Here is a 20,738-nt window from a genome sequence, read left to right as displayed (position 1 = left end):
TAAACTCACCATTGGTAAAGTTTGGGAAGTACAAACTAGATAATGTCCTCATCATACTGAGGCAGAAATAAAAAATGAAACTGTCAGGATTTTGCACAAGGTCAACTGTTGACTGTAAGTTACTCAAATGCGGAAGTGCAAGTCTCTGCTATGCAGAGACTGACAAATTCAGAGGAAGTGGTTGACTTTACAGTGACAGAGCACTGAGGAAGAAAGGGTTATAACTGAGTCTACTGGGAAGGCTGCTCCCACCCACCAGCATGGGCCACTGACTAGAACAGGTTCAACTGTTCAAAACAAAATAGAGAAGTAAAAGTTTAATTGCAGGAACAAGACCCCAGAGAGGGGGAACATAGCACTTAGAAGTCAACAAGAATCCCCACAGTCACCCTTGAAGCAAAAACCGTGGGTCCCATTGGCAGCAAAGAAAACCTGGTCCAGTGTTTCACCTGAGTTTCCTGTGCAGGAGAATGGCTAAAGCTAGGGATGCTAAAATGCTTTTTTCTTATGAGGAAATCAGTATCAAACTAAACCAATGAAGGAGCAGATAGGTGAATGGTGATCATGGGCAGAGTAGGAAAAGACATGGGGGATGCCTAGAGCTATATTCAGTTCAGTTCAGTTCAGTTGCTCAGTCGTGTCCGACTCTTTGCGACCCCATGAATTGCAGCACGCCAGGCCTCCCTGTCCATCACCAACTCCTGGAGATCACTCAAACTCACGTCTATCGAGTCAGTGATGCCATCCAGCCATCTCATCTTCTGTCGTCCCCTTCTCCTCCTGCCCCCAATCCCTCCCAGAATCAGAGTCTTTTCCAATGAGTCAGCTCTTCGCATGAGGTGGCCAAAGTACTGGAGTTTCAGCTTTAGCATCACTCCTTCCAAAGAACACCCAGGACTGATCTCCTTTAGGATGGACTGTTTGGATCTCCTCGCAGTCCAAGGGACTCTCAAGAGTCTTATCCAACACCACAGTTCAAAAGCATCAATTCTTTGGCACTCAGCTTTCTTTACAGTCCAACTTTCACATCCATACATGACTGCTGGAAAAACCATAGCCTGGACTAGACAGACCTTTGTTGGCAAAGTAATGTCTTTGCTTTTGAATATACTATCTAGGTTGGTCATAACTTTCCTTCCAAGGAGTAAGTGTCTTTTAATTTCATGGCTGCAATCACCATCTTCAGTGATTTTGGAGCCCAAAAAAATAAAGTCTGACACTGTTTCCACTGTTTCCCCATCTATTTCCCATGAAGTGATGGGACCAGATGCCATGATCTTCGTTTTCTGAATGTTGAGCTTTAAGCCAACTTTTTCACTCTCCTCTTTCATTTTCATCAAGAGGCTTTTGAGTTCCTCTTCACTTTCTGCCATAAGGGTGATGTCATCTGCATATCTGAGGTTATTGATATTTCTCCGGGTAATCTTGATTCCAGCTTGTGCTTCATCCAGCCCAGCGTTTCTTATGATGTACTCTGAATAGAAGTTAAATAAGCAGGGTGACAATATACAGCCTTGACGTACTTTTTTTCCTATTTGGAACCAGTCTGTTGTTCCATGTCCAGTTCTAACTGTTGCTTCCTGACCTGCATACAGGTTTCTCTAGAGGCAGGTCAGATGGTCTGGTATTCCCATCTCTTTCAGAATTTTCCAGTTTATTGTGATCCACACAGTCAAAGGCTTTGGCATAGTCAATAAAGCTGAAATAGATGTTTTTCTGGAACTCTCTTGCTTTTTCCATGATCCAGCAGATGTTGACAATTTGATCTCTAGTTCCTCTGCCTTTTCTAAAACCAGCTTGAACATCTGGAAGTTCACGGTTCACGTATTGCTGAAGCCTGGCTGGAGAATTTTGAGCATTACTTTACTAGCGTGTGAGATGAGTGCAATTGTGCGGTAGTTTGAGCATTCTTTGGCATTGCCTTTCTCTGGGATTGGAATGAAAACTGACTTTTTTCCATCCTGCGCTATATTAATACACTGAAAAAGCTCCAAGTGCTGAAAAAAACAAAACCGAAAACAAGGATGGTAACTTGACCTAAGTCATTCAAAGTGAAACGAATTACAATGAAGTATTTGTTTTCCTCATGATGAAAAATTGTCGATTGCTTTACTACAATATTAAAATTTGGGATACCCCTGATCACATGTCTAATTTTCCTATAGGCTGGACAAAAGAGTAGAGTATTGCCTAACTCACAACTGTTTCATTTGGTTTCAAATGAGCTTGCAGAAAGATCCCCTGACGGTTTGTAGGCAAATAGTTCTTGAAAATCTGAACCACCTTTAGAATATACCAAATCTTAATAATATCCCTATGGAGTCTGCAAGATGGTTATGCCAACTGGGATAGATAACAGTGGAGGCCCACAACTATTTCTTAAGTCCAGAGGAAAGACTGGCAATCAATACACAAGAATACAATTAGGAAATAGCATTGCCATTGGAATGTAAATCACTGTCTTCCTACATACAACATTTTTTCTTTCCAAAGTCACAGCCTGAGCAGCTTATTTTTTTACCTAGAGCTTTGTGTCAGTGATGTAGCCTTTGATAATTCTTGTAATAAAAATCCAGTCATGTATGACATTTAGGAGGGAACGAAAGGTTTGATTTGCCTTGGGCCCCAGGAACCCTTATAAAAATGCCTTTAGTGAGAAATGAAAGGAAAAAAAATTAAGGGGTCATAAATTGAGCCAAATCAAAAATGGTGCCAAGTCACTAGGCTACCTTTTAATGGTTCTAGAAATAGAGAAGACCAATGAATGTAGTTCCCCCCTCAAATATTAAAATTAACCAAAATAGTCTAAATTGGGGAAAAAAAACAGGAATAAAGAGAACATGATGTTGTCTTAATGCCTTCTCAACAGCTGACAAGATAGATTTGGGGCACTACTGGAATATAGACATTTAAGAACAGGGCTTTTATCACCCCATGTGTCACAAGCATGCTTACACTGTGAAGAAAATCTGAATTTTCACTAAGTGATCCATAATACCAATAACAGGCCGCACCCTTTCTACAAAATCCATTCCAATGAGATGTACTCCACTCACATTTTCATTTAGCTCTTGCATTCAGTCAGCTTTGTCCTATTTCCTACGGGTGGAGTCTAGTTATATGCCTTTCCCAATGTCATTTGCAAAGCAGCCACTTTTCTCTTCAAGCCCCTTTCCTTGAGTGTGAGCCAAATGTCTGCCTCTCACACTCTTGAAGGCAGGACCCTAAGTAATTTTTGTCTGAGGACATATGCTAACAGGGAGGTGGCAACCTTCTGTGTCTCCCCACATGTCATTCTATTCATACCCATTAGTCAGTGCAGTCTAATAAAACGTTTGTGTGAAGAGTGGCTTCCGAGAAAGTTTAACTCATCGCAGAGGGGAGGAACATGTTCTTGGGGAAGAATGATTCCTGGGAATATACAAGTCAAGAAGCTCGGAGTTTCCTCTAACAAGCTGAATGTCCACAACCACCAGGAAGAGGCCGCATGCCTCTGTTAATAAGAGTGGTCCTCATTCAGGCAGCATCACCATCACTTGTGAGTTTGTTAGAAGTGCAGCTACCAGGCCTGTTTCAGATTTACAGCATAAGAAACTGCAGTCTCCAGCTGATTCATATGCAGGTTCACGCTTGAGGAGCATTGGCCTAGAACATGATTCTCAACCTTGGTTACACATGGGGCACCAACCAGGGAAACTTAAAACTTAAAAATAATTATTGATGCCTGAGCAACCCCTCACCCACCACCCCCGTGGAAGAGATTCCAAGATATTCTCTCTGGGGTGTGGCCTAAGCATTGGGATTTTTAAAAGCTCCCCAGGAGATTCTGAGGTGCTGTCAGAATTGTGAACCACTAGCAAAAAGGCAAAGGAGAGCTACTTTTCCTACCCCTCACACTCTGCCTCACAGTCAAACAGCGGGTTTCCTGGAGTCAGAGTTTCTCTTTTCCTGTGACCTGGCAGCCCAGAGCCCGGCAGTAAGTACAGGGTTGGGGGTTGGGGGGAGTCTACTAAGGAACGCAACTCTGAGTCTGATCCTCCCGTCTCCCTCCCACCCTCACCCCCTGACACAGCTGCCACTGATCTTCCACACTTAAGCAAACCACACCAGTGAGTGGCGAACATCAACTCGTGCTTGAAAAATACCAACTTGGAGCCCGGTTTGAGAAGCTACATCAGAGTCTCGAGATGCGACGCTACAATCTGCAGTTTTCACTAGCTTCCCAGGTGTGTCTGATATTCAGCCAGGTTTGTGAACTCCACCGCGGGTCTAGCCTTTCATCCTGCCAAATCATTAAGGGTTCTTAAGGATGAATGAGCTGTCAAGAGGGCGAGGGCCTGGCGCAATACTCCTTTATTAATTATGGCGAAGTGATGTATTGGCAATGATAATGCTTCTCTTGGAAAGGGCAATGAATGGTTCGTCGATTGCTGCATTAGATGTTTCCCAGCTGAACCTTATTGCTCAGCTTTTACTCCTCTCTGTAGTTTTAAAAGCTTCAGGGCTTTCTCATTAAACAGCCTCTTGGTCTTTATTCTCAGGTGAGCTGCAATCTTAGAGGGAAACACCAACAAAGGAGAATCTTTCGGAGTTCTTGGCTGGGGAATTACCACCCCTTACCCGCCCTTTCCTTATCTGCTTGTGTCAGCAGCTCCTAGCTAGCGTATTTCTGGACAGTTCCGATAAGTAGGAAAAACACGGAGTGAGGATTTCAGAGAAAAATCATTGATACATCCCCGGATCCCTTTGCTAAAAGAAAGCTTTCTTTAGCAGAGGGATAGAAAGTGGAGGAAGAAAGATATATCTGGATGAACAATTTCAGAGGTGAGAAACGGGTAGGCAAGCCGGGGTTGGGGTTCTGTCTGTGGGTGAGGAAGGCGGCAAAGAAAAGTTGCAGCGCGGGTCTGCGCGTGTAACCCACGGGTTGGGCGCCGGGGAAAGCGCTAGCGCGCGCGGCCCGAACGCACTGCAGGGCCGAGAGCTGAGAGCTGGGAGGACGTCGACAGACCTCCGCGGCAGAGGCTGGGAAGCTGGAATTGTTCCCCTCCGGCCCGGAGCTCCAGAAACGGACCAGCTCTGCTCGTCCGGGTGGCCGAGGGCGCCGGCGTGGGGCGCGCGGGGGGCCTGGGCGCCGGCGGCGGCTGGGGGGAGCGCGCGTGAGAGCGAGTGCGAGGCTGCGGGCGGCGGGCGGGCGAGTGTGCGCGGGAGGGAGGGAGGGAGAGAGGGAGGAGAGCGCGCGCGCCGCCCGGGCCCCGGCCCTCCCAGCCTCCCGGCCTCCGCGCTGCCTCCCGCCCGCGCGCACCGGCTGCCCGCCGCCGCCGCTCCTGCTCGCGCCGGCGCTGCATCGGAGCCCACCCGCCGTCCGCTTTGTGCTTCCCCCCGAAGATGGGAGCGACCTCTCCCAGCTCGGGAGCTATTTAAAAAGGAGGGAGTGCGCCGTCTTTCCTACTAGCGTGGAGGAACCGGAGAAGGATCCAGTCACACTTCCCCAAATCAGGTAGGATCTTCTGATGGGCAGCTGAAGGGATTTGGTCAGATACCGCCAACTATTTTCCATTTGTTCAGAAGGCTCCACTTCCCTCCGCTTTGGGAAAGGACCGGCTCCTAAATTGTGTGTGTGTGTGTGTATCCCTACCCATATCTGGGGTGTACGCGCTGCTCGGAGAGTGAAATTGCTCGGGCTGGTGCGCCTGGTCGTTGAGTGTACCCGCCTGCCGGAGGAAGAAAGGGCTGCTAAGGAGGGGTGCTGCACCCTGCACCGCCTTGGGCTTGAGGATTCAGGGCGCTGAGAGCGAAGTCCACCCGGAATGCCGCGCTGCTGGGGATCCAGGCGTCCCCACCCACTGGGCTCAGCTCCATGGTCATCCGTCCCCCTGGTAATCCCTGGGGTCTTCCCCAAGCCCACACTCGCGAGTTTCCTCTTTTCCGGCCAGCCCTGGGTGCTCCTTCAGTAAGGACTGCGGAAAGGAGGGAGGTGTGGCCGGGGCGGGGGGGACAGGCGAGGGAAGGATGCAGCGGGGGGTGGGGGGGAGTGGGCTGCAGGGTCCCAGCCTTTGGGCACTCTGCTAGAGGGTGCGTTGGGGATGCTGCGCGCACAGGCAGCTTGCCCCCGAGATTCGTGGGGAACTTTGCCGCTGCATTATCCGCCTTTGCCTCTGGAGCTTTGCTGGCTCTTGGGGAAATGGTCTGTGTTCTGAGATGTGAGGATATCCTTCTTGGCTCCTCCTTAATGAAAAAGAGGGAGGTCTTATGGGTGGACAGTCGGCTACGGAAACCAAATCTGCACAGGCGATGCTTTTAAAAATACAGTATGTGTGCATCCTTGGCGTATAAAATCCCCCTTCCCTCGTGGCTTCTGGATGAATGGCTTGGGCTGGCAATTCGTATTTCCCTCTCCAGACAAAGTGGCAATGGTTGGGTTGTGAGCAGAGTGATCGAATGTAACAAAGAATTTTGTGAAGAAAGCGTTGTGCATGGTGTCCGCAGTCTGTGCAAAGAAAGTCCGCCTCTGCACTAGGTATTTATTTAACCCCCCTCTTGCCTGGCTCCCTCGCAGGCGCTCTCTCTCTACTGCTAGTCAGCCACTAGTGGTTGTGAATATAACAATACAAACTTTGTCCTGCTGGAGGTGTAAAGACTAAAAACAGAGAGAGAGAGAGAGAAAAAAGGATATCAGTAGGTGTAATGGAAGGAGCTTTTTAAAAAATGACGGTCGTTAAGACAGTACAGACATCCGTGTCATGGAGGAGCTGGTGGAGTAGGTGGAGAGCCTGATCAGATCTGGTTAAAGGCATAGCTTGAGTTTCTCCAGTTAGAGCAATTGAACATCCACACTGTAGTATCTGTGTGAAGATATATCCTGAGAGAAATGGGGAGCAATCAGGAGGGGATTCTGAAAGCATACCTCCCATCCACAGCCCCCTAACATACACACTCACTCCTCACTCGCAGGTTTCTCTTTCTCAGAGCTGCTCCTGCAGCAAGTCAGGCAAAGAGGGAGGAAAATATATTTAGATATTTCATTCATTTCAGAAAAGAAAACAAAGCTGTAATAGGAATGATTGCTTTTAGGTTCCTCTCTGTTACTTGGATTTACCTCTATGGGTTTGCTAAACTTGCTTAATTTTGAGGTTAGCATGAGAAAAAAAAAGGAGGAAGGAAGAGAACTAGCTCGCTCCATCTTTGGGGCCTCCTGAATGAGAAGGCGGGGACAGATGCACTTATTTCATCAGAAGCAAAATGTATTTTCTTAAATGGTTTTCATTTTAGGGACTCTGCCTGCTTGAAGGATTCCATTTGGATGTGAGGGCTAGTTCATTATTTCTCCCACCTACTAAAGAAGGAACCTTCATTTTTCTCCCCTAAACTGGTTCTTTGATTAAGTATGGCATGACTAATTCCTAGGGAAAAAGTAAAACAAACAAACAACAAAAACCTGCGCAGAGGTAAACTGTTATTCACTATTGAGCTGTGCAGGGACAGCAAAGGATGTGAGTGTCCATGACGATCAGACTGCCTTTACTCTGCCTTGAAACCTTAGCAGGGCTGAAAGAGGAGTGTAATGAATTAGAATATGAAGGCTGTGCTTTACATCTGTGTATCTACCTACTGTCAGTTTACTTATCATTACTATTTAATGGTTTCTACTGTATCTTTTCAGATTAAGTACTGGATAACCCATATGTTGGTCATGAAAGGGAAGAAAAATGCATGGCCCAGCAGTGTGTTAACTCCAAATAAAATGACAAAAAGAAAGTGAAATTACAAAAGGAAGGTGAAGTATAGTCAGTAACACCTACAGGACTATTTGTAGGAATTGTATTAATTGCTGTCTCTAATAACTCACTATGTTTTGAAAATTAAATATTTCAAGAGAGCTTCAGCATTTTGTTAGAAACCTATATTTAACATGTTTTTTTACCAAACAAAAATAGTTTTATTTATCTTGCAAAGTAAATGCATATCTCCTTCCCTGTAAGTACTTAATCTGTTTCTTTGACAAAATAAATGGTAAAAAAGCTCTGTAGATCCTACCAAGTTGCATTTCCCTTTTAAAGCAAGTATAAAGCATGCATTTAGCTTATGGATGGGTTATTCTCAAAGTAAGTGCATTTGGGGACTGTACCATCTGGTTTTCATGTTGTAGTTCAGTAACAGAGGCCCTTTCTCTGTGATGCCTTCAGGTAGATGGAGAAAAGCAAGTAGGTGAGAAGCAAGCAATCTGTCCCATCATCATGGAAATACACAAGATCTAAATTGAAACAGAAATTAAATGTGGAAAAAGAAGCACATAAAGAGGATGGTAGAGCACATAACTTGCACATTTGATATTTTTGCAGTGTGTATCTATGTTGCTTGTCTCTAAAAATTGTTGCTTGACATTGGGCTGACAAAACTTGAGGAATCCACGTGCCGAGATCTCTCTTCTTGAGCCTTCCACCATCCTTTTTTTTTTTTTTTTCCCCTCTAAGGGATAAATGTCTCTTGTCAAAATGTCTTTCAATATTGTACATACCTCATGGTCAGACCCCTCCTCATAACCTGTACCAAGTAGTCTCCCATCTGATCAGATTCTCCTGCTCCCTCTTGTGGCTAATGTTCTGACTTTCTCTGGATTTCAGAATCCATTCCCTCAGCTGCCTATCAATTTGGTTCTAATTTTCAGTGGTAACTGGGGCTAACAAAGCTGGTAGATTGCTCAACTAGCTGTTTCCAATTTTCTCTCTGAACAAAGCGAGATCTACCCCCAGAGGTGAGAGAGACGTCCTTGAGATTTAGTGGATGCAAATGTCACTTGTTCTCTGACTCTTCAAGATGGACTAGGTTCTGGGAAAGTGAGCTTGCAGAGTCTTGCTCTGAGATTTTGAGCTGGACTCAGGGCTAATTCGGTGGGGCCTCATTAAGTGCAGTGGGATTATTTTCAGTTTCCTTTTTTTCTCTTCTGAAAGATAGCTCTCCCTGTGTGAAAGTGTCTGCATCTCCTCTCCCTGTCTCCCTCTGTCCTCAGCCTCCCGTGCGTGTGGGCATACAAACACATACTCTTCACAAAAGTATTTTATACAACATGTATTTTGAAAACTTCCAACTAATAAATGACTTAGATTCTCAGCAGGGTTTGAATATCAAGCTGCTCTTTTTCCAAACTGGAGACTCCTAGGGTAAACTACTTTTACTGATATATTTTCATCACCAGCAGTTGAGAATACAAATGAGATCAGGCGTCTTTTACTAGTGTGTTGATTCAATTTGGAAGACAGTTGCTCCCAGCTCTTGTGTTTCAAGTGTTTTCTGTAGGCTCTCTTTGTTGACAACTCTGTATTGAACCCTTAAGTGTTTTATGTCTACATTTGTGATTTCTCCTTTGATGGGTACAGTCAGGAAACTATAGTAAGTACAAAGTTTCATGAGAATCCTGTTTTCTCTTCATCTGAAACTTTGTAGCCAGTTTTCAGGAGGAAGAGGAGACCATGGGGGAGGGGGAAAGCGCTGAAGTGATGAAAAGCAGCTGAAGTGATGAAAGTGTGTTTGTGAGCAGGGGCAAGTACACTCTAGGCAGCTGCCTAGAAAGTGATTTGAGAAGCACAGAACATGCCTGGATTCAAAGCATTTATCTGTCTACCAATGTAGGATCAGGAATTCTCACTATTACAGGCATTCATTTAAATAAAGTAATTCTATCTGCTGCTGCTGCTGCTAAGTCGTTTCAGTCGTGTCCGACTCTGTGCGACCCCATAGATGGCAGCCAACCAGGCTCCAGCGTCCCTGGAATTCTCCAGGCAAGCACACTGGAATGGGTTGCCATTTCCTTCTCCAATGCAGGAAAGTGAAAAGTGAAAGGGAAGTCACTCAGTTGTGTCCGACTCTTCGCTACCCGGTGGACTGCAGCCCACTAGGCTCCTCTGTCCATGGGATTTTCCAGGCAAGAGTGCTGGAGTGGGATAAATCCCTAATAGAATGCAGTGGGATAACCTAGAAAAGAGTTCCCATTCATTCTCACAAACCATTCGCATCTGTTCATTTATTAACTTGGATTGGTTTGTCGGATCATCTGGCAGATAGAGAAGTCCCGAGGATCTAGAACACAGCAAGGTGCAGAGGAAGTGAAAGAAGTTTGAAACTGGGTTGCTGTCCAGCTAGTGCCCCTAGAGGGTCCTTCTGGTGGGGAAGTGCCAGGGAATTGGAACCAGGCTACTGAAGTTGGGACCTAGAAAGTAGCCATACAGAGGCAAAGATAAACTGGCACCCTGAAATTTTACTTCCAGGGCAGCAAAGGTAACAAGAGTTTCTTGAAAATTTAGCTTAAGTCTTCTGAGAAATGAGTGAGATATGTCCCCTAATGTGAAATGATATCCTTAAAATCTTGAATGGTTTCTGCTGTGTCATTTTGGAGTATTCATACCATTCACCTAGAAAACTAGTGTGATACTCATTCAAACAAACATTTTTGCATATGTAATAGACATAGAAACATAAAATGTAAATATTAGAATCCATCTTAGTTTTTTAGGAAAGACAGAAAAATTCATCACTTTATAGATGTTATTGTGTGTGAAGTTAGAAAAATAATTTCATGGTTGAACCTAAAGTGAGATGAAGTCTAACAGACATGAGAGTGATTCAGCAATTTATTTTAACCCAACTATGACATTTATTGAGCACTCAGTGTATGCACTGAACTGGGCTTTTCAGAGAATGCAGATGCTAAAGAGGAGTTATTTGACATTTGTTGAACACCCAGTATGTTCCAGACATCAGTCTAGGCACTTTACCTATTTTCTTACGTAATACCCTTGCAAGGAACCATCCTGATTCTGACTTAAAGATGAAGATTATGGCTCAGTTAAAAAACTTGTCCAAGAGTGAGTAGGTGATGGTACCAGTTTTTGAGGCTTTTCCAAAGCCTTGCTCCTTGTTCTTGTTGATATACAGTCTAGAACACCTAAATACTGGGCCAAATGAGATAGGTGGCTGTGGCTGTCGAATAAGCCCAGGGCTCTAGCATTGAGAGGAAGAAGAGAACACTGGAAAAGGTTTCTTGGAGGAGGAGGCATTGTAGTTCATTCTCAAAGAATGAAAAGGACTTTGAAATAAGCAGAGTCTCGCTATTTTTAAAACATGTAAACCAGCCCCAGCTAATTTATGACAAGGACCACCCCAGAGCAAGGTTAAGGCCATTTCCAGACTTCAGACAAGCTGCATGTCCCAGTCAGGACCATGCCATGGGGCCTGTGGCTCTGGAACAAGTGATAGCAGAAGCCGTTGCACACATGTATTTTACATGGGAAACGAAAATGGGTGATGAATTTCCAGCACGCCTTGAAGGAGAGAAGCTGCATCAGTGTGAGAGGTGAGGCAAAGAATATAGCCCCTGCCCACTTTTCTAGATGGTTGTGGTTCAGCTATATTTGATGGTTATGGTTTCTGTGCCATCACAGGTGGTTTTTCTTTCCTTCTTGAGCACCAAATGGCTCTAGTGCTTTCTCCCTGAAGCTTTTTCAGCTCCTCACTTCTGCCTCCCCTTAAGGTACAGGAACCAGGGCCCCCTTTGGCTCTGCTCTGTTCAATGCACAGCATCCAGTTTTAGCAGGTTTAGAGAATCAGGCTGCTTACTCTACACACCAGCCACCACTTCCTCTGTGCTTCATGGTAGAGCCCCCAGAGTGAGTGGCATCAGACAACGGCGAAAGGATAAAGCTTGGGGAGGGGCTCAGGGGCTCAGTCATCTGTGTTCCTCAGAAACTGCAGGTCCCTATTCTTCCAAATCTGCAAGGAGATCCAACCAGTCCATCCTAAAGGAGATCAGTCCTGGGTGTTCATTGGAAGGACTGATGTTGAAGCTGAAACTCCAATATTTTGGCCACCTGATGTGAAGAGCTGACTCATTGGAAAAGACCTTGATGCTGGGAAAGACTGAAAGCAGGAGGAGGAGGGGACGACAGAGGATGAGATGGTTGGATGGCATCTCCGACTCAATGGACATGGGTTTGGGTGGACTCCGGGAGTTGGTGATGGACAGGGAGGCCTGGTGTGTTGCGTTTAATGGGGTCGCAAAGAGTTGGATACAACTGAGCAACTGAACTGAACTCTTCCAGATTCTACCTTTCAAATGTTGGTTGATGTGAGCCACCTGGAGCTAAAATCTGAGAGTTGATATTGGAGTCAGTTGGTAACTCTTCTCTACTGTCTGTCTGCTCCTGGCTGTGCAGCTGCCCCTGCCCACTTTTCTAGAACTCCTTCTCATCACTTCTCATGCTGCTTAGAACCCTAGGTAGCTCTGGAAGACCACATCAGAGGTCATCTAGTTTAGGCAATGGCACCCCACTCCAATACTCTTGCCTGGAAAATCCCATGGGCGGAGGAGCCTGGTAGGCTGCAGTCCATGAGGTCGCTAAGAGTCGGACACGACTGAGCGACTTCACTTTGAATTTTCACTTTGATGTATTGGAGAAGGAAATGGCAACCCACTCCGGTGTTCTTGCCTGGAGAATCCCAGGGATGGGGGAGCTTGGTGGGCTGCCGTCTATGGGGTCACACAGAGTCGGACACGACTTAAGTGACTTAGCTTAGCTTAGCTTAGTTTAGTTTATATATATATAGAGAGAGAGAGAGAGAAATAAGCAAATGGAGGCCATATGAAATTAAATGAATTCATAGAATGAAATGAGATGTAGTTGGATCCAGATGTGTGACTCTGAAATTATTTCACCAAAGTTACATCTCTCTTGTTCTTTGATAATATGTTAATAGCAGGCCCTAGACATGTGCCTGTGTTTTCTGATCTCAGGGGTCCCTGGATGTCTAGCAGTGATTTCCTCAGATGGAAAGAGAATGATGACTTTGCTTCTAGATCAAGGATATTGATGAATGCAATGAAGGATGCTATGGCACTCAGACCACAGTTCTCTGAGGTCAGCAGGCATATCGTGCATGCGTGCTTAGTTACGTCTGACTCTTTGCAACCCACTATGGACTGTAACCCGCTAGGCTCCTCTGTGCGTGGGATTCTCCAGGCAAGAATCCAGGAGTGGGTCGCCACGTCGTCCTCCAGGCAACAGGCATGTCATATTAGCTTTAATGTTTGTTTGAATTCAACAAATGGCATATTTAACATTGTGCAAGGTCCTTAACTTCTCTGTGCCTCATTTTATTAGTCTGGTGAAAGTGAAAGTGAAGTTGCTTAATCGTGTCCAACTATTTGCAATCCCATGGACTGTAGGCTCCTCTGTCCATGGGATTTTCCAGGCAAGAGTACTGGAGTGGGTTGCCATTTCCTTCTCCGGTGGTCTTCCTGACCCCAGGGATCTTCATCTGTTAAATGGGAATAATAATAGTAGAGAGCCTTATGGGGTTTTTGTGAGGAATAATACATTAATACTTACAAAACGTCTGGAACTGCCTATAGCACCTGAGTGCTCAATGAGGATTGGTCCTTACTGCTTGAGGGATGACTGTCCCTACCTGTGTGCCTTCACAGGGACATTCTGATTGTGGAAGGTTGTCTTGGAGAGCCGGAAGATAAGGACACACACAATGGCTGCACCAAAGGTCACAGAACTGTTTTGTTTTGTTTTTTAATTAATTTATTTTAATTGGATGCTGATTTCTTTACAATATTGTGGTGGCTTTTGCCATACATGGAGATGAATTAGGCATGGGTGTACATGTGTAACCCCATCCTGAACCCTCACAGAACTGTTTTGTGAAGGGCCACAGAGTAAATAATTTTGGCTTTGTGGACCACAGGGCCTGTCATAGCTACTCAACACTGCTGTCAAAATGTGAAAGCAGCCATGACAGACGTGCTGTGCTCCATAAAACGGTTTTTTACTTACACTGAAATTTGAGCATTGTGTAATTTTCCCATATGAAATAGTGCTTTTTAAAAATGTTTCAATCATTTCAAAATATATTTAAAAAAATAGGCATCATCAAGACAGATGGCAGGCTAAATTTGACCAGTTGGCCATAGCTTCCTAACCCTCGAGACACAGATCTTAAGAGAAACACACCAGTCACCTAGGGGCTGCAGGATTCCAAGCAATTGGGGTTGGTGTCATGGGAAGAGAGCTGGCCTAGAAACTCAGAGACCTTGTTTTAGAGCTTAGCTTTGTCACTTCTGAAATGCGTGGCTTTGGAGAAAAAGTCTTTTAAGTTCTCATAGCCTGAGTTTTCTTGCAGGGAAAAGGGAGGAAGGGGCAACATTAGAAGACTTTTAGGGGCTTTCCTAGCAGTAAAAGCAGTTTTCTGAAGGGGAATTGAATATTCAAAATGGGTCATGGAGGACAGGTAGATAAAGCATGAGAAAGGAAAACAGGGTGTGTATTTGGGTAATTTTCAGTTCGTAGCTCAGCTATCTACCAGGAACAATAAATGTGGCAAGTTAGACAGGTGATGTATAATGGATGATGACCTTGAATGCCAAAGTGAGGAATTAGGATATCATAGCTTTGGGCTATCTGCAAAATTCCTTGATTTTACAGATCAAGCTGAGAAAAGGAAAACGACTTGTCCAAGGCCACATGACTGGTCAGTGAGAGCCAAGACCAGCACTCGTTTCTTTTGGCCCCAAGACCAATGACCCTTCTGTCTATAGTACTGTCCCCAGCAGTGTGGTAGAATGCAGTTAATTTTCACTGTGTGGCTGTGATCTCAGAGGGGGAGATTCTCATATAAAATTTCAGAAGCTGTTTTTAGAATTTTCTAAACATGATCTCATACCCCAGCGTATCTAAGAAGGTAGGTCTGTGAGTAATCCCATTACTGAGAAGGGTAATTACAGAAGTGTCAGCCTAAGGCCTTGCACTCCAGCAACCTTTAGCCTGGCTTCTTGCTGAGTGTCTTTTAAAAAATTTTGGCTCAGATGTTATTTCATCAGCAAAGCCTTCCCTAATATCCTAGTAGGTCAGGCCTTCCATTACTTACTCTCCTGCCGCTGCTGCTGCTGCTGCTGCTGCTGAGTCGCTTCAGTCCTGTCCGACTTTGTGCGACCCCATAGACGGCAGCCCGCCAGGCTCAGCCATCCCTGGGATTCTCCAGGCAAGAACACTGGAGTGGGTTCCCATTTCCTTCTCCAATACATGAAAGTGAAAAGTGAAAGTGAAGTCGCTCAGTTGTGTCCAACTCTCAGGGACCCCATGGACTGCAGCCTACCAGGCTCCTCCGTCCATGGGATTTTCCAGGCAAGAGTACTGGAGTGGGGTGCCATTGCCTTTTCCTTTATAGGATTTATCAATTAATAAATGCTTCTTTCTGTAACAATTTAAATAAGTGTTTCTGTTTGTAACAGTTTAAATTAACATCTCTCATCTGTCTTCCTAGCTAGATAATAAATTCTGGGAGGAGAGAGATTGTCTGTTTAGTTCATGGTTCTAGCCCCCGATACTTTGCCAGATGCATAATAGACATTCAGTGTTTGTTGAATGAATGAATACATGTTCTCTCATTAACCACTGATACTGGTGAAAACAATCCTTGCTTACGCAAAGACTTAATAGGCAGGAGTGACTATCTTACTTGTTAATAAAATGGTTACATGATGAGTCTTTCCTTCTCCACTGAATTTTTTCTCTTTTTCAAAAGCTCCTTCTAATCCTCAACCTATCACAAAAAGACAATAATAGTCATAGCATAGTTACTAAAATTAAAACCATAAGTCAATATATAAATAGTTCTTCAAACACAGGTGTATGGGATTGGTTTAAAACAGTGGTCCCCATCCTTTTTGGCACCAGGGACTGATTATATGGAGGACAGTTTTTCCATGGACCAAGGTAGGGGGTAGAGGGGAATGGTTTCAAGATGATTAAAGCACATTGCATTTATGTGCACTTTATTTCTGTTATTATTACATCAGCTCCATCTCAGAACATCAGGCTTTAGATGGCAGAGGTTGAGGAGCCCTGGTTTGAAGGACATGTTCATTAGATTCCTTACTTAGTAAACTGCATGTTTCCTAAACTGTGCTCAGGGATTTGTATAAAAAGTTGACATTTTACCTCCTGAAAAGCTATTTGCTTTATTTCTCTAAATAAAAATTTGGTTAGTTCCTTTCTAAGCTGCTTCCATTAAAAAAGAATGGATTTGTTATATTTACACTCAGAGCTATGTCACTGCATCTATTGTCAGGAACTTTAGAAAATTAGAACATAGAATGTTGATGAAGAGTCACTATTGTCTGAGCATCAATCAACTTGAATTTTAAAAGAAAATGTTTATTTTTGGCTGTGCTGAGTCCTTGTTGGGGCTTTTGTCTAGTTACGGTGAGCAGGGGACTATTCTACATGTGGCACATGGGCTTATCGTTGCGGTAGCTTCTCTTGTTGCTGATCATGGGCTCTAGGGCACGCAGGCTTCAGAAGTTGCAGCACATGGGCTCAGCAGTTGTGGCTCCCAGGCTCCAGAGCACATGTTTAGTAGTTGTGGTGCAGTGGCTTAGTTGCGCTGTGGCATGTGGGATCCTCTCGGCTTAGGGATTGAACCCGTATCTCCTGCATTGGTAGGCAGATTCTTTACTACTGAACTACCAGGAAAGCCCCCAACCTGGGTTTTGAAAAAATTATTTCTTTTTACTTTCTATTTCTGTTCTCCTCAAGGGCATCTTATTCTTTAAAGGATTGTGCTTTGTGACATTGCACGAAAATTTGAAAGACCTACGAACTTTCAATTGATAAATTCCCATCCCCGAAAAACAATCTACTTGAAGATGAAGCTTAATGACTCAGGGAAAAAAGCTGATGAAATTCACCAGCTTGCTCACATAACCAGAAATTTTTTTGTTAAAAAGATTTTCCTTTTACGGTGTTGTACATGTTCCTACTGCATGGCGTGAAACTGAATTCTGTATTAAACATCCCCAGTCCCAAGAGACAGACTACAAAGCCAGAAGAGTGACTTCAAAGATTTACTCTTGAGTTGAAGGGAACATGGTGAGGCTCCATACACACCTCTCATTTGAAGAGCACAACTTTCCTCACCACCTAGGAGGTCCAGTTTGGGTTTTATGTTTCTTCGTATTGTTGACGTCTGTTCAGAGCTTGTGAATGGAACCTGATTGAAAGGTCTCTGAAGACTCCCAGAGAAGCAAAAGATATTAAGAAGAGGTGGCAAGAACACACAGAAGAACTGTACAAAAAAGATCTACACAGCCCAGATAATCACCATGGTGTGATCACTCACCTAGAGCCAGACATCCTGGAATGTGAAGTCAAGGGGGCCTTAGGAAGCATCACTACGAACAAAGCTAGTGGAGGTGATGGAATTCCAGTTGAGCTCTTTCAAATCCTGAAAGATGATGCTGTGAAAGTGCTGCACTCAATATGCCAGCAAATTTGGAAAACTTGGCAGTGGCCACAGGACTGGAAAAGATCAGTTTTCATCCCAATCCCAAAGAAAGGCAATGCCAAAGAATGCTCAAACTACTGCACAATTGCACTCATCTCACACACTAGTAAAGTAATGCTCAAAATGCTCCAAGCCAGGCTTCAATAATACATGAATCGTGAACTTCCAGATGTTCAAGCTGGTTTTAGAAACCAGAGGAAACAGAGATCACAAATTGCCAACATCTGCTGGAGCATCGAAAAAGCAAGAAAGTTCCAGAAAAACATCTACTTTTGCTTTATTGACTATGCCAAAGCATTTGACTGTGTAGATCACAACCAACTGTGGAAAATTCTGAAAGAGATGGGAATACCAGACCACCTGACCTGCCTCTAGAGAAATATGTATGCAGGTCAGGAAGCAACAGTTAGAACTGGACATGGAACAACAGACTGGTTCCAAATAGGAAGAAGAGTATGTTAAGGCTGTATATTGTCACCATGCTTATTTAACTTTTATGCAGAGTACATCATGAGAAACGCTGGGCTGGATGAAGCACAAGCTGGAGTTGAGATTGCTGGGAGAAATATCAATAACCTCAGATATGCATATGGCACCACCCTTATGGCAGAAAGTGAAGAAGAACTAAAGAACCTCTTGATGAAAGTGAAAGTGGAGAGTGAAAAAGTTGGCTTAAAGCTCAACATTCAGAAAACAAAGATCATGGCATCCGGTCCCATCACTTCATGGCAAATAGATGGAGAAACAGTGGAAACAGTGGCAGACTATTTTTTGGGCTCCCAAAATCACTGCAGATGGTGACTGCAGCCATGAAATTAAAAGATACTTGCTCCATGAAAGAAAAGTTATGCAACCTAGACAGTATATTAGAAAGCAGAGACATTACTTTGCCAAAAAAGGTCCATCCAGTTAAGGCTATGGTTTTTCCAGTATTCATGTTTGGATGTGAGAGTTGGACTATAAAGGAAGCTGAGTGCCGAAGAATTGATGCTCTTGAACTGTGGTGTTGGAGAAGACTCTTGAGAGTCCCTTGGACTGCAAGGAGATCCAACCTGAAGTCCATCCTAAAGGAAATCAGTCTTGAATATTCATTGGAAGGACTGATACTGAAGCTGAAACTCCAATCCTTTGGCCACCTGCTGTGAAGAACTGACTTATTTGAAAAGACCCTGATGCGGGGAAAGATTGAAGGCAGGAGAAGAAGGGGACGACAGAGGATGAGATGGTTGGATGGCATCACCGACTCAATGGACACGAGTTTGAGTGGTCTCGGAGTTGGTAATGGATAGGGAGGCCTGCCGTGCTGCAGTCTGTGGAGTTGCAAAGAGTTGGACATGACTGAGCAACTGAACCGAACTGAAGATTTCCATGGATTTGCTCCTTTGCCCTGTGTCTATGTAGGTTCCTAGCTATCCTTAGCTGTTTCTCTTTGAGGAAAGCAGAACAAGCCCTTGCCAAAATTATGAAGTATGTATGTTACTCTCAATGATTTAATCTCCTCTTTGGAGGACCCTTTTAATCTCCAATTAGGGTCCATTTTTCTCTGCCCTCTTCTCTCTTCCCTCCCCTACACACTCACCATTTTTATTTTTTAGCCATGCTACATAGTATGTGGGATCCTAGTTCCCCAACCAGGGATTGAACCTGTGCCCCCTGCATTGGAAGCATGGAATCTTATCCACTGGACTTCCAGGGAAGTCCTGAGGGAAATCCTGGGACTTCATTATTTTAGTGCTGTCTGGAGTCCCAGTTTGTGATGAGAGCCCATCTGATATACTATTTCACATCAGCATCATACTGATATTACAACAAATGTTATCTTCTAATATGTAAGCACCATCTTACATCAAGGACTTTGTTTAAGTCCTTTTCCTCTCTAGTCTGTGTTTGCTAAACATGCTGATGCCCTTCAAGCTAGTTCTGCCTTCCTACCCAGTTCTGCCTTTTATGCATTGCTACCCGTCCTACCAGTGCCAAGACCACCTACATCAGAATCACCTACGATGCTTCTTAAAATTCAAATTTGAGGTTTCCTCTTTAGAGCTACAGGGCTTTCCTCGTGGCTCAGCAGGTAAAGAATTTGCCTGGAATATAGGAGACCCGGGTTTAATCCCTGGGTCAGGAAGAATCCCTTGAGAAGGGAATGACTGCCCACCCCAGTATTCTTGCCTGGAGAATTCCACAGATAGGGGAGCCTGGCAGGCTACAGTCCATGGGGTCACAAAGAATTGAATGCGACTGAGCAATTAACACTTACACTGTTTTCTTTAGATCTACTGTATACCCAATAATAGGGTCCAGTTATCTTCACTTTCATGAATTTTCCAGAAGATCCTTAGGTGAAGTGAAGTTGAAGAAGTATTGTTCTATGCCTTTAGTCACATCATTGCTTCCTTCTGAAATGCCCTTACTGTCTCTGGCTTCTGTTGTTTTTTCCAGTCCCTTCCTTTTATGGAATTTTCCATCTTCTTTCTCCTATTCATGGTCATTTGAGTAAATACCACTTGAAGACTATAAATTTATCAGGAACAGGGACCAGGAATCAGTCCTCTTTGTAATCCCCACAGTGTTTGGTCTGTGCTTTGCACTAGAAGCCGTTCAATCAATGCTTGAGAACAAATAAGTGGTCTGCTCTCTAGAACTAGGAATACCAGGAGGGTTATACTTCACTCAAATGTCTGAAGGCATAATGTCAACAAGCTAGTGTGGGAAATATTTTTAGGTAGGAGATCTTTTTTGGTGACCCAGAAATAAATGCACACATATGACCTCATTTTTTTTCAGTGTAAGGTCAAACATCAGGAAAGGTTGCTCTTTTCAGGGTGGATGGTACCTGAAATAGTTGCTATTGTCCAACATGAGACCCCTGAAAGCTTCATGGAAGAGATGATCTGAGGCTCCCTTCTGGGAGTTCACTACATTTGAAATCTTTTGGTTGCAAGACTGTAGATGGAGCAGTTGGAGGTTTCTAGAAGCCCACTTGTATGACCCCAAGACCCCAGGTATGTTAACCTGGAAATGAGGTGGTCCACTTTGAGGGCATCCAGGTGTGGTCATGGTCTTACTGTCTGAATGCCTGAAAAGTCTCTCCTCTTCCATGATTCCCTAGTTATGGAAGAGTTCTGTCTTCTGGAAAGCAAGACTCACTCCTTGTCTCTTGTAATGACTTACTAGAATGTGAGCTTCTTTGGGGAATATCATCTTATATGTCTTTAAAACACAGTATCTGGCACATATGAGTGGCTAAGAGAAGCTTGGCAAACTTGTGAATGAATGTGTTGTTTTCCCATTTCTTTGGATTACTTACCAGTTAAAAAATCAAAAGATAAACATGTTTTGACCCCAAGACTATACATTTGTGGGCAGTGTTGAGATTATTTTTAAAAAATGATTTATTG

General features: G+C 44.2%; 1 protein-coding gene across 12 annotated transcripts in view; it reads left to right on the top strand.

Annotated features, from left to right (window-relative positions):
• The window catches only part of SLC8A1 (solute carrier family 8 member A1), a 447,727-nt gene that overhangs the window by 62,361 nt on the left and 364,628 nt on the right, over positions 1 to 20,738 (top strand). For 2 of the 12 annotated variants that reach the window (XM_027555088.1, XM_027555091.1), the window contains exons 1-2: positions 3,865 to 3,976; positions 4,073 to 4,226. The exons of 1 other annotated variant lie outside the window; for it this stretch is intronic. In XM_027555088.1, the coding sequence (XP_027410889.1) occupies positions 4,188 to 4,226 (39 nt within the window). In that variant the 5' untranslated portion in view covers positions 3,865 to 3,976; positions 4,073 to 4,187. Of the gene's footprint in view, positions 1 to 3,863; positions 3,977 to 4,072; positions 4,227 to 4,544; positions 4,825 to 5,248; positions 5,498 to 20,738 lie in introns of those variants that run through there. 9 more of the 12 variants (XM_027555096.1, XM_027555095.1, XM_027555092.1 and 6 more) reach the window with 7 other exon arrangements.

Source organism: Bos indicus x Bos taurus, chromosome 11 (assembly GCF_003369695.1).
Source record: "Bos indicus x Bos taurus breed Angus x Brahman F1 hybrid chromosome 11, Bos_hybrid_MaternalHap_v2.0, whole genome shotgun sequence".
In the NCBI taxonomy this organism is placed as follows: Eukaryota; Metazoa; Chordata; class Mammalia; order Artiodactyla; family Bovidae; genus Bos; species Bos indicus x Bos taurus.
This window is presented reverse-complemented; position numbering and strand designations above follow the sequence as displayed.